This window comes from Paramisgurnus dabryanus, chromosome 10 (assembly GCF_030506205.2).
Source record: "Paramisgurnus dabryanus chromosome 10, PD_genome_1.1, whole genome shotgun sequence".
NCBI classification, from domain to species: Eukaryota; Metazoa; Chordata; class Actinopteri; order Cypriniformes; family Cobitidae; genus Paramisgurnus; species Paramisgurnus dabryanus.
Genome location: NC_133346.1, coordinates 14,525,876 through 14,537,993, shown reverse-complemented (window position 1 = coordinate 14,537,993; position 12,118 = coordinate 14,525,876). Strand labels below are relative to the sequence as shown.

General features: G+C 36.8%; 1 protein-coding gene across 2 annotated transcripts in view; it reads left to right on the top strand.

Annotated features, from left to right (window-relative positions):
• Positions 1 to 12,118, top strand: part of mtus2a (microtubule associated tumor suppressor candidate 2a) — a 93,918-nt gene that overhangs the window by 49,529 nt on the left and 32,271 nt on the right. For both annotated transcript variants that reach the window (XM_065290686.2, XM_065290685.2), the window contains exon 4: positions 10,346 to 10,540. In XM_065290686.2, the coding sequence (XP_065146758.1) occupies positions 10,346 to 10,540 (195 nt within the window). The remainder of the gene's footprint in view (positions 1 to 10,345; positions 10,541 to 12,118) is intronic.

The following is a 12,118-nucleotide window of genomic DNA, read 5'->3' as shown; positions in this document are numbered from 1 at the left end:
GTCTCTAGCTGTCACTGGGGAGCTAAAATTTTACCGAAAAAGTTTGTATTTATTATTACCTCATGGGTACATATCCTACATATACTACAGAGTGCATATTAGTACCTCAAAGGTACATTTTAGTACCTCAAATATACATTTCATAATCAAATGTATACATTCATGTACATAAATGGTAAATATAAGGGTACTGTGACAGTGACGACTTGGGAATTTTTTTTGACCATTTTATTTCTGACAGTGTAACAGAATATATCTGATAGTTTTGTTAAATGATTATATAGCATTATTAAAAACAGCTTTGTGCCAATAGAGAGCAGGAGAGTCATTTGTGCATTCAGCCCAGTATAGATGCAATATACATTTAGCTTAATTCATTTGAAAAACAATTTGTTTGCATTTTTCTTATTCAATAAAACTGTAAAGTGTTTATCTTCGCACCAATGAGGCCTTGATATGAGAGCTCTTCTAATGTATTCATGCATTTTAACACAGTGCGAAATCATTGAATTCCTCAGCATCAACTCATAATAGGCACAAACTTCATGATCATTTACTTTATTTATTCCCTAAACACAGCAGAAATGGCTCTTTTCTGGCTTTAAACTTTAAATAATATAATATAAAATAGAGGTAAAAAATTGAAACTGATGGTGTAAAACATGAAATGTTTATTAAATGACCCCTCATCCGATGAAAAGGTAGAAATGGTGCAAAATTGATAGAGAATAAAAAACTCCTCCTGGCAGAACAGGATCACGTTTATCTCTAATGATCACGACCCTCACGCAGAGGAGACGCTGCCTGCAATTTCATTAAAGACCTTGATGGCTCGGGTTTGGGGTGGGGGGAGTGCAGATAGTACCATAGGAGCTGAGACACGTTTGAATAGTGATAAATGAATGCAAGTGCGCTGTGCGTGCGTTTGCAGAGTGTGTATGTGCTTGCGTTTTGGTTCATTTGTGGAGGATGACTCTCTCAGGCATTCTGCTGACAGTGCAGCTAATAAATGTCTGAGAACACAACGGGAAATGAGAAAACGTGGATTGTCATTTAGCATGCACTGCGCTTTGCTCCAATAACACTGTCATGGGGAACAGGGGGAGAAGGGGTGCTTTATCTCAAAGCGCAGGAGGGGATAATTTTTCCACCTGCCCCAAATTACGGTCTCATGCCGGGGGGAGTCTGGGAGTTCAAAGCGAGCCTTGATGTTGGTCCCTAAATTCGCTCTGTGACTGTGGTAGATCATATTTATAGTATTTATGCACTCTCTACGAATACGCTACTAGTACATTTTGGTTTCTCTTGTAAGAAGTACTGCTGCTTTACATATTTTACATGTATTTTACTGTATCCCTCTTTTCATCTTCCAGTGTTTGTCAAAATCGTTTGGTATATTTTAAAATATTAATGACATGATCTTATTGGAGCCTCTGGCTCAGTCCCAGTGGTATCAGTTGTAAAGATATTTGATCTTAAAGGCCTACAGTCCAAAGACAGGCAATAGTCCTGATACTCATAATAATTCTCATTAATTACATGTAAACAACTTTTGTCACTTTTACTGGTGTAGAAATAAGCACACGGGGATAAGGAAAAGCCATTAGCCTTTCAAACCGAGGGCTTTATTAAGTACTGATATTGAAATGATTCATGCAGGCCTGCTGTAAAAGCAGCTAATGGGCCACAGCTCAGCACACTATGGGTATCTTTAATGTTTTGCTTTCTGGATTAATTAAAACAGAAAGAACTCTGGGTGCCTCTTATGTTTTGTTTGGAGAACATAAAACCTGTTAAAGGTACACTCCACTTTTTTTGAAAATATGCTCATTTTCCAGCTTCCCTAAAGTTAAACGACTGATTTTTCCTTTTTGGAATCCATTCAGCCGATCTCCGGGTCTGGCGGTACCAATTTTAGCATAGCTTAGCATAATCCATTGAATCTGATTAGACCATTAGCATTGCGCTCAAAAATGACCAAAAGAGTTTTGATATTTTTATAAAGATAAATCGCAACTTTTAATTTTCCGTCAGTCTTAGTACACACACTGTAAAAAGAATACTGTGAAAAATACAGTAACTTGCTGGCAGCAATTAGCTAGTAAGTTGCTGTATTTCATTTCACAGTATTCTTACTGTAAATGTAACTGCAGTAAAATTAAAATTACTGTGAACTCTTTTACAGTAATAATCACAGTACTGTATTTCATAACTACTACTGTAATAGGGATTACTGCATTTATTTTGTGTACTGTAAAATGAAGACACTGTTTGTCACAAAAATGCCATTTATTTTCTCACTTTAAATTACAAAAATTCATAAATTAAAAATAGCATAGCATACATTTTTTTCAACATGTTAAATTTTTTCTGTGAACATCTCAAAACTATTTTGAACACATAAATTTTTTTTAATATGTTAACATTTTTCTGTGAATATTTCATTTAATTTCAACACTTCATACAAAAACACTTTTCTGAACACACAAAACAATCAATATGTATTAAAATGTTTCTGGTAAATTACAAATGCATAAAAATTAAATGATTTACATTTACAGCAGGATTTCAAACCTGAATATTGTTTTTCTCCAAGACGTTTTTTTTTTTCAGAACTATTATTCTTTTAAAACTGGACCTGAACTAGTTGACTTCCTGGGCTGGACTCTACCCTGTAGTGAAAGAAATTGACTATTAATGTAAAAGTTTATAAGCAAGACAGATGGGTTGATGACATATACATAAAAGTTTACTTCACAGTGTTTTAAAGGTGCGGTGTGTAATTTCAAGAAGGATCTCTTGACAGAAATGCAAAATAATATACAAAACTTAATTATCAGGGGTGTATAAAGACCTTTCATAATGAACCGTTATGTGTTTATTGCCTTAGAATGAGACGTTTTAACTACATACACAGAGGGTCCCCTTACATGGAAGCCGCCATTTTGTGCAGCCATGTTTCTACAGAAGCCCTTAACGGCAAACTTTTTTACTAAGTTGTCTCCAACTATGACATGTTTGTCCGGTGGCAGCTACCGTAGCTTCTCTATGTGTTTCAAAAGCAAGAGGTGAGCAGTGGACTGAGCAGTTGGTTGCAATTCACAACTTCACCACTAGATGCCGCTAAAATTTACACACTGCACCTTTAAATAAACAATTTTTATTTTTTATATGCTCTGTTGGTGGTTTGTGGAGTAAAATCTAATATTTATTATTTAATAACTGTCTACATTAAAGGCGGAGTGCATAATGTTTGAAAAACGCTTTGGAAAAGGAGACGGGCCGACTACCAAAACACACTTAAAGCCAATCAGCAGTAAGGAGCATGTCTACTAACCGACATCCTTGCTGGGTTGCGTATGTGTGAGGCGGGTCTTTTAAAAGAAGGTCCAGATTCTATTGGGGTAGGGGCGTGTTTGTTTAGGTGATTTCAAATATCAACAATGGCTTTCAAACATTGTGCACTCCGCCTTTAATACTATTATAAAATTATACATAAATATCCCACATTTCTGCCACAATACCATGTTTACAGTTAGTGATACAACAGTGAAATTTATGGTAAATATTTGTTGATTTGTGAATGGAAAAGTATTGTTTCACTCGACGCGCCAAACACATATTTTGAAATGACGAACCACACACATGACGGGCTACATACATGTTGTGACAAACTTTGCATCGTGCGCCCTCGAAAAAAGAAGTCACCGGCCGCCACTGCATTAGACTAGCTGTGCTGCTTTTCTACCATTTGCATGGTGAGTTAAATTAAACGTTTGATCTTTAACAATAGCACAACAGTTGATAAACAAAAATAAACACTTTAAAAAGTATTTTACTTATCGGGTAGTTGGTTAAAGAATGACTACTCAAATATTTGTTCCCATTCCTAGTCAAAACTATATAAAAAACACTATATATAAAAGTGCTTACCTCTGGATAAATTCCAATGTAGTGGCTGCATCATACATGGCTAGAGCAGAAGTGAAATCACAACGGTCACTCAATTGGAGGAGAACTCTGCCCTCGATGGAAAGCATCAATTTTTTGCCCCCAGAATGGACTCTCCTAAAAAATATTAAATAAAAGTTGCCATTGCACAGTATTCAATCTGATATGGTTTACTATTTTACATAAGCAAAATTTATTGAAAACACTAGCCCTACATAACTACCTATTAGATCAATAACCACTAGAGATTTTTGGAATGTATGTGCAAGATGACATAAAACTTTGTTCACACCACACAGTGACTCGATACAAATATGCTTTATAGATGAAGTAACCCTTAAAATTGACATCTATTGTGTATGTCGAGTGCTGGGATCTTACCGAGCATGATGAGCCTTGGAGTGCTTGGCAGGGAAATCTGGGCCTCAGCATCTGTTTAGGTGGAAGTTTCCTGTAACACAAAATAAACAAACAAATAAAAACGATTAGAAATCACAAGTACAATATTCATAAGAGAAAAAGTGTGTCAATACTGTACAAAAATAACTTGCATCAACCAAGAGAAAAACAGCTTCTTCCTGTTGCATGGTTTCTGTGCACTTTAACATGTTTGATATATTAATATATATATAAATCATAGAATAAACAACATTGCTTGCATTTGAAAATCATCATGCATGCCAGTTCATGTAACTTATGTACCTGGAACGATGGTCGATGGCTCTTGTCTGCAGTCTGAAAGGAAAAAAAAGAGGTGAATAAAAGAACGAGTAAGATCTCGAAATATCTTAATACAGTGCGAGAATATTATAATAGTATAATATATATACACAATTTCAAACTATTTTGAATTCAGCAATGCTAACGTTAGGTACTCTTTAATCAAATAAAAAAGACGTTATAAATGTAATGTCGCCAGATAAGACAAATATTTATACAATATGCTCCCCAAAGTCGGGTATAACACTTCAAATTAGGCTATTAACAATCTAACGTTATAGTTTCTGCAGTTTGACCTCCAATGAAGTTCAGAAAAATCGTGAAATTATGAAAAATGTGTGTTACTGTGTTTTCTTTCGAATCGGCCCGCTTAACTTTATGTCCGTTTCCTCAGGCAGCAACGTAAGCGAGAAAGAGAAAAAACGAGAGATTTAAACGAATATCGCGCCAATAAATACAAAAATACACACTTTTAAATTAATTTTGGTTCACAATGCTAACGCTATAATTAAATTAAAGACGTTATAAATGTAATGTTGCCGGATAAGTCTTACCTCATATCTCCTCAGCACTGTTTTCTTTCAGCTCGAGAGACTGGTTTCAGCCTGCGGAGGTCGTCGCACTCGCATATGCAGGGTCCATACGTCATCAACCCTGGGTTATTTAAGTTAACTGACCATTAGATTCGCAAGTCATAAGCATATTAAACAATTTACTATTAACTTAGAATAACAGTCAACTTTATAATTGTTAATATTCTGAAACAAGACAGTTTTGATGACGTATGCAGCCGAGAAATGCGACCTCCGGAGGCTGCAGCCTTCGCATTGAAACACGGCCAATTACTATTATTATTAAATTATTATCCTTCTCTAAACTAATGACGTTATAAAATGTTGCCAGACTAGAAAATATATCGAAATCATGCAGAAATATATATTTGTGGTAATAAAATTGCAAAATGCACACAAGAGACGGGTTTACTAGGAAGTGTGCCGCTCATTACTCCTCTCTCTCAGTGCACTCTTAAAGTTGAACAAACAGGTGACTTTACAAGAGTAAACTTTGGAATTAAATTAGCAAATTTACCTTTCTGAAGTAAAAATTCTGATGAAAGTGTGGAATTTCGTAGCTTTCCTTGGCTGAAGAAAAAAATCCTCTAGAAATTGCTGTATTGTGATTCACAGAAAAAATATTTTTACTGTAGAATTTACCCGCCATTGAAAAAAGACCATGATGCTTTGCAGATCTACAGCAACTTGCTGTATACAAGTTCTACAGTAAGCATTTGCTCATTTTACAGTAATAATGCTGTGAAAACTACAGAAATTTGTTACAGTGCAATGTCACTACAGAAGAGTCAAGTTTAAAATAGGAAAAATATCGAAACTCTATGGCCATTTTGAGCGCGATGCTAATGGTCTAATCAGATTCAATGGATTATGCTAAGCTTTGCTAAAAGTGGGACCGCCAGACCCGGAGATCGGCTGAATGGATTCCAAAACGGTAAAAATCAAATGTTCAACTCTAGGGGAGCTGGAAAATGAGCCTATTTTCAAAAAAAGTTGAGTGTCCCTTTAAGCACCACACTTTATCATTGATCAGACCGAGAATGTGTTGTATTTGCAGAACACTTAAATATGTATAAAAATTATTGCATTACATATGTCATTAGCAGTCAAAGTGGCATTTTTTATATTTCACCTAAATATGAAAAATGAAATCACTCCAGTGGATTAATGTGTCTTCTGAAGCAATATGATATGTTTGTGAGAGAAAATAATAAATATTGTCAGCTTATTTAGTAAAAAATGTGTATTATTGCAAAAATGCAAATCAGCATTGCAGCATTTCGACAACTTTTAATCTCATTGATCCTTGCGTGTCTTCTGATGAAAAATGCATGTAACAAATAGTCACAAGACATGCAAAAACGAAGATATCCTAAGATTTAGGGCTCTATCTTACACCCGGCGCAATGCAGCGCAATGCGCGACGCGAGTATCTTTTGCTAGTTTCCACCCTGCGCAATTATCATTTTCACGTTTAGCGCCACGCTGTTTAAATAGCAAATGCATTTGCGCCCCCTTTTGCGCCCATGGGCATTCTGGTCTGAAAACGAGGTGTGTTCAGGCTAACACAGTCTCACCCCATTTCGTCAATATTTGACGACACTTGACCATTCGTCATATGTTGACGTGAAGGGTATACCTTTCGCGTCATTTTTTGACGAACTGGGGACTTCAATACTATTACGTCCGTTGCATTCTCTTTCCTATTTTATTACCATTTGCGCGTCGGTTTAGGGTTAGATTACGCGAAATTAAACAGTGTACGCGAAATTAAACAGTGTACGCGAAATTAAACAGTTGTCACCTGGCGTTGGGGTTAGAAACAGTTGTCACCTGGCGTTGGGGTTAGAGTTAGGTTTGGGTAGGGATGTCATTATGTAAATCTAACCCTAAACCGACGCGCAAATGGTAATAAAATAGGAAAGAGAATGCAACGGACGTAATAGTATTGAAGTCCCCAGTTCGTCAAAAAATGACGCGAAAGGTATACCCTTCACGTCAACATATGACGAATGGTCAAGTGTCGTCAAATATTGACGAAATGGGGTGAGACTGGGTTGTTCAGGCGCATTGTTGGTGCGTTGCTATTTTGAGGCAACTAAAATAGACTACGCCATTGACCAACTGAAACCTCGCAATATGTTTTTTGTTATTTAAAGAGCGCATTAGTAATATGCGCCTATAAACGGGACGACAACGCGGGTTTGCTTATTACATACATGAATGCGCAGCAGCACAAAAACGCTTTTAAATATGAAAGATTAAAGGATCGAATTATTATTGAGTCTCTTGGACATAAATGAGGACTAATTATGAGACGTTAGAAGGCGTAAAGAGCTGCTTCACCTGCAGCCTGGTAAGTAAATAAATGCTTTCCTTTAAACAAATGCATCCGTTTTTAAATGTTTTTTTTTTTTAAATGCTACCTCACAGATTTATTGTATATGATGACTCTGTACCTGTGGATATGGTAAGATGAGAAACATTTCTAAGTAATGTTTAAAAAAAACTGACGCTGTCCAAGTGCTGAAACGTGCGGAGAGCCATTTGTAAATTCTTTATCTCCTGTTTGTTACAAATAAAGTATTTTTAAACTTTTTCAAACTTACTTGTAAATAATTTTTTTGATGATATTGGATAACCATACATTTAAAGCAATTAAAAGCCTGCTTTTTTACTTCCATGACTAAAAGAAAACGGGTTTTAAAGGTTTTAATAAAAAAAAAACAATTTCACAAAAAAGTGAAAAACAACACAATTATTTAACATTAATCTTAAACTGGGGATCTTTTTCCTCTGCTTAGTTTTTCAGTTTACAAAGTCCGTCATCTAAATAGGGATTAGACATAGCGCCAGAGTAACTGGCTTTTAAAGGGGATGAGAGCTGAGACTCTCATTGGTTTATTGCACGTTACGCCCAAAATACTCCCATTACTCATAAAAAAAGGACCAACCTTTTTTGACCATGCACTCGGCGCACAAACCATTTTTCCCGTCGTTAAATTAGCAAAAGTGGATTCGCCCATTTAGACGTTGCGCTGTACGCTTTAGACAATGCGCTTAGATTGTTAAAATAGGGCCCTTAAAGTTACATACTGATCGCTAAATCAGTTTAAAATATTAATTCTTTATATTTGGGTCCTTTAAAGAAAGAAATTTGGCACAAGCAAATTATGTTTAAATAATTTACAAATAGAAGTTTGTTAGGTTTAGATTCTTGAATAATAAATGGACACATGCAAACAGAGTTACCGACCAAATGCATCCACAGAAAATTACCTTGAGATCAGTTAAATAAAGTAATTGCAGAAATGGCTCATAACTCTCTCAGAAATAAAAGTACAAAAACTCTCACTGGAACGGTGCCCTATAAAGAGGTCCTAATATACCATACATTTAGTACCTTTACGGGAAGTAGTACGTTTTCAAAGTGTAATGACAGATTTTCCTTCATTTCTGAGAGTGAAGGGTGAGAAAAATGTATAATTTGTTTGTAGATGCAATAAAATTAACACGGTATTAACACATATTAACACAGATAAGATTTAATGCTAGTCCTAGACTAAAACACATGTTTGAGTTGTCTCAACTGTTTATAGCTTATGCAAAGTGGAGCTAGAGCGCTGCTGGTATCCCTTGTATCCTCTGGTGCTCTTGGAAGGGTTAATTATTAATAAAAAAGAATTGGGCCAGTGGGCCGATGTTTTAATGTTTTAGCCCTCGAAAATAATAAAGGCTTTTTAACTTTTGCATCCTACTGAGTGCCTGGACTTTCATTTTTTCCCAATTCTTTTTTATGTACAGTATATAACTTGTACTGACAGATCTTAAAATATGCCCGTGTCATTGATTTGCTTCAAGATACACACCAGTAACGTCATGTTTATAAAAGATGCTTAAACATCTTAAGGTCTAGTCCTGGCTTTAGCTAAGCCTTGTCTGTTAATTCAGGCCTTAGTGTATTTTATACATCAAAACCATTTTTGGGGCTTCTGTAGGATGGATAGATGACCTGTTCAGTTTCATATTAAGGCCTTTTGTGAACAAATGAGGTTTATGAGTCCATTAAGTCCCAACACATGTAAGCAAAACGCTTTGCATTTAGTTAGCAAATAGTGCCACTGTCTCCCGAGTGGAAGATAAGCAGAATGAGAAATAGGGCTCTGTGTGAATATTACAGAGGTATATGTGGTGATGAACGACCGGAGGCAGACAGCAACAAACCTCTTTATGATCTTCACCTCTCACTGAAGAGAAGCCACGCAGTAGCGCAATCTCTCTCTTGTTCTCTTTACATCCTACTGTGATTCGCTTCCAAGTCAGTCTCATCCACAGACAACACAACCGCCCACGGTCATTTCTCTCTCTGTCTGATGCATATTGCACACATAAATACCAAGAGTTGGCTGAAGTTGGCTGCAAACTGGTAAAGTTCTCCTTGTAACAAAGGATGATAACAAGGTACTGAACTGATAATGAGCCCTTTTAAGGGAAGAAGATTTCCAGGTTAGTTAGAGCAAATCTTAAAAGGGTTTAGTTTGTAGATCCACAATATATCCATTGGCTTTGTTTTATCTGTTAAATAAGCTATAGTTTTTTTTGGGGGGGGGGGGGTGGACAAACATTGTGAATACATTATTTTTATCACCAATAATCTTTTCACAGTGGTTTATCATTGTGAAGTTATTTCAGATTGCTCCAAATGCCACATCAAAACAAATCAAACTGTGGTTGGTCAGTGTGTTCATGTCATTCACCTATACTAGTCTTAGTGGCTGGTTCTTAACAGGAATAAGCTACAGTACGTCTGTGCTTTAAATAGTTTATTTCAGGGCGCAACTCTTTCTTTGTTACTCGTGTTTTCTAAATGATCTTTGTCTCAGATGCTACATTCATGATCCTGTACCCTGCAGAAAAGTTCTCCATGCCTCATTATGTCACAGCGGTGTAACAGGAATATATTATGCATAGCTAACGCCCATGGTGGCTTGTGCATCAAAAAAAAGTAAAATAGGCATCTTTCTTTTTCTTTTTCTTTCTTAGTTTCTTTTTTTCTTTCTTTTGCATGTTTTAGTGCTAACCATCGTCTTCTTCACTTTCAGATCAGAGAAGACCAGTGGCTGCAAAGTCCCTTTTGCCGAAACCAGCTCAATCTGGCCTGCGTCCTCCTGGTTACTCGCGCCTCCCGCCAGCTCGTCTTGCTGCATTTGGGTTTGTCCGAAGCTCCAGTGTCTCCTCCGTGTCCAGCAACCACTCGACGGAAAGCACACAAAGTGACCCATGCCGACCTGCCTACCGTAAGTTACCATATAATTGTATTGGGAGCTATCAGTTTAATAAACAAAATGCAGTTGGTGCAAACCTTGATGCAAATGTGCAACATTTAGTGAGAGTTTTCAGTAACACAGTACTAGAACCATGTTGTGTAGTCCCTGTACCGCACTACAAATACACACATTCGACAGTAAAGTTGATCCTGAAGTGCCGACGTCCCGCAGATTTTAGCTCCAACCCTGATAAAACCTCGCCTACCTGTATTTTCAGGTGACCTTTATTTGTTTTTAGTTGTGCTTGATTAGAGCTGGAGCTAAACTTTGCAGGACATCGGCACACCAGGACCGACGTTGCCTACCCCTGGTATATACACACAATTTACATACCCAAATAGACATCTCACATAAATTCTCATTCTATCAGTGAAGTCGGTGACACAAAAATGTGTCTAACACGCTTTGAGCTAAGTACATTGTTATCTTGTTCCTTATTCCCTGCGAGATTCCCGAGGCACAGTTTACAAAAACATAATGCTCCACTCTTTGGAGTTAATTATAATACTGTTTGCATCGTTTTTTAAACTCCGCCTACATACAGCATCCTAATCCCCCTTCATTACCATATTCGTACCGACTCACTCTTAAAGATGCTAACAGGGGAAACATTAAGTGCATTAAACAACTGAAGTAAAACAATTTAAGTGGAGTTAAGGCTATTAATGTTTTTTTCCTATCATGATTATACACAAGGACTTTGCTTTAAGTCACAAAATAAACTTTTCATTTGATCCAAATGGGCTTCTTATGTAACTAGCAGCATGAGTCAACAGGAATAATCCTCAGGATGATCAGAGACTGCTCCGTTCTACTGAAGTAAACTTCAGTCTGCTATATAAGACAGGCCGTCTTTGATAGCTGGCATCTGTGTGTGCCTGCATGTGTTTTTAATGTGACCTACATACGTGATGTTGGCCGAGCTTCTCCCGGTAACAGTTGACGTGGCTGCAGATTTAGGCATCTGGAGTTTTACGCGTCACTGGATGAGTTATGTCATCACTTCTTCTTTTATGGAATCGCTTGGGAAGTGGAATCCCTTAGCACTCAGATGTGTGAATATCAGGCAAACAGACATGCAAGTGTGAAGTCTTTTGTATACATTGGCCTCTTTTTTAAGATGTCAAATAAATCTTTTACATCTTTGGTGTCCCCAGAGTGTGAAGTTCTAGCTTAAGAATATCATATGGATAATTTATTATAGCATGTTAAAATTGCCAATTTGTAGGTGTGAGCAAAAATGTGTAGTTTTGGGTGTATCCTTTTAAATGCAAATTAGCTGATCTCTGCACTAAATGGCAGTGCCGTGATTGGATAGTGCAGATTAAAGGGCAGTTTTATCCCCTTCTGACATCACAAGGGGAGCCAAATTTTAATGACCTATTTTTTCACATGCTTGCAGAGAATGATTTACCAAAACTAAGTAACTGGTTTGATCTTTTTCACATTTTCTAGGTTGGTAGATGCACTGGGTACCCAATTATAGCACTTAAACACAGAAAAAGTCAGATTTTCATGATATGCCCCCTTTAAAAGAATTTTGGGTAC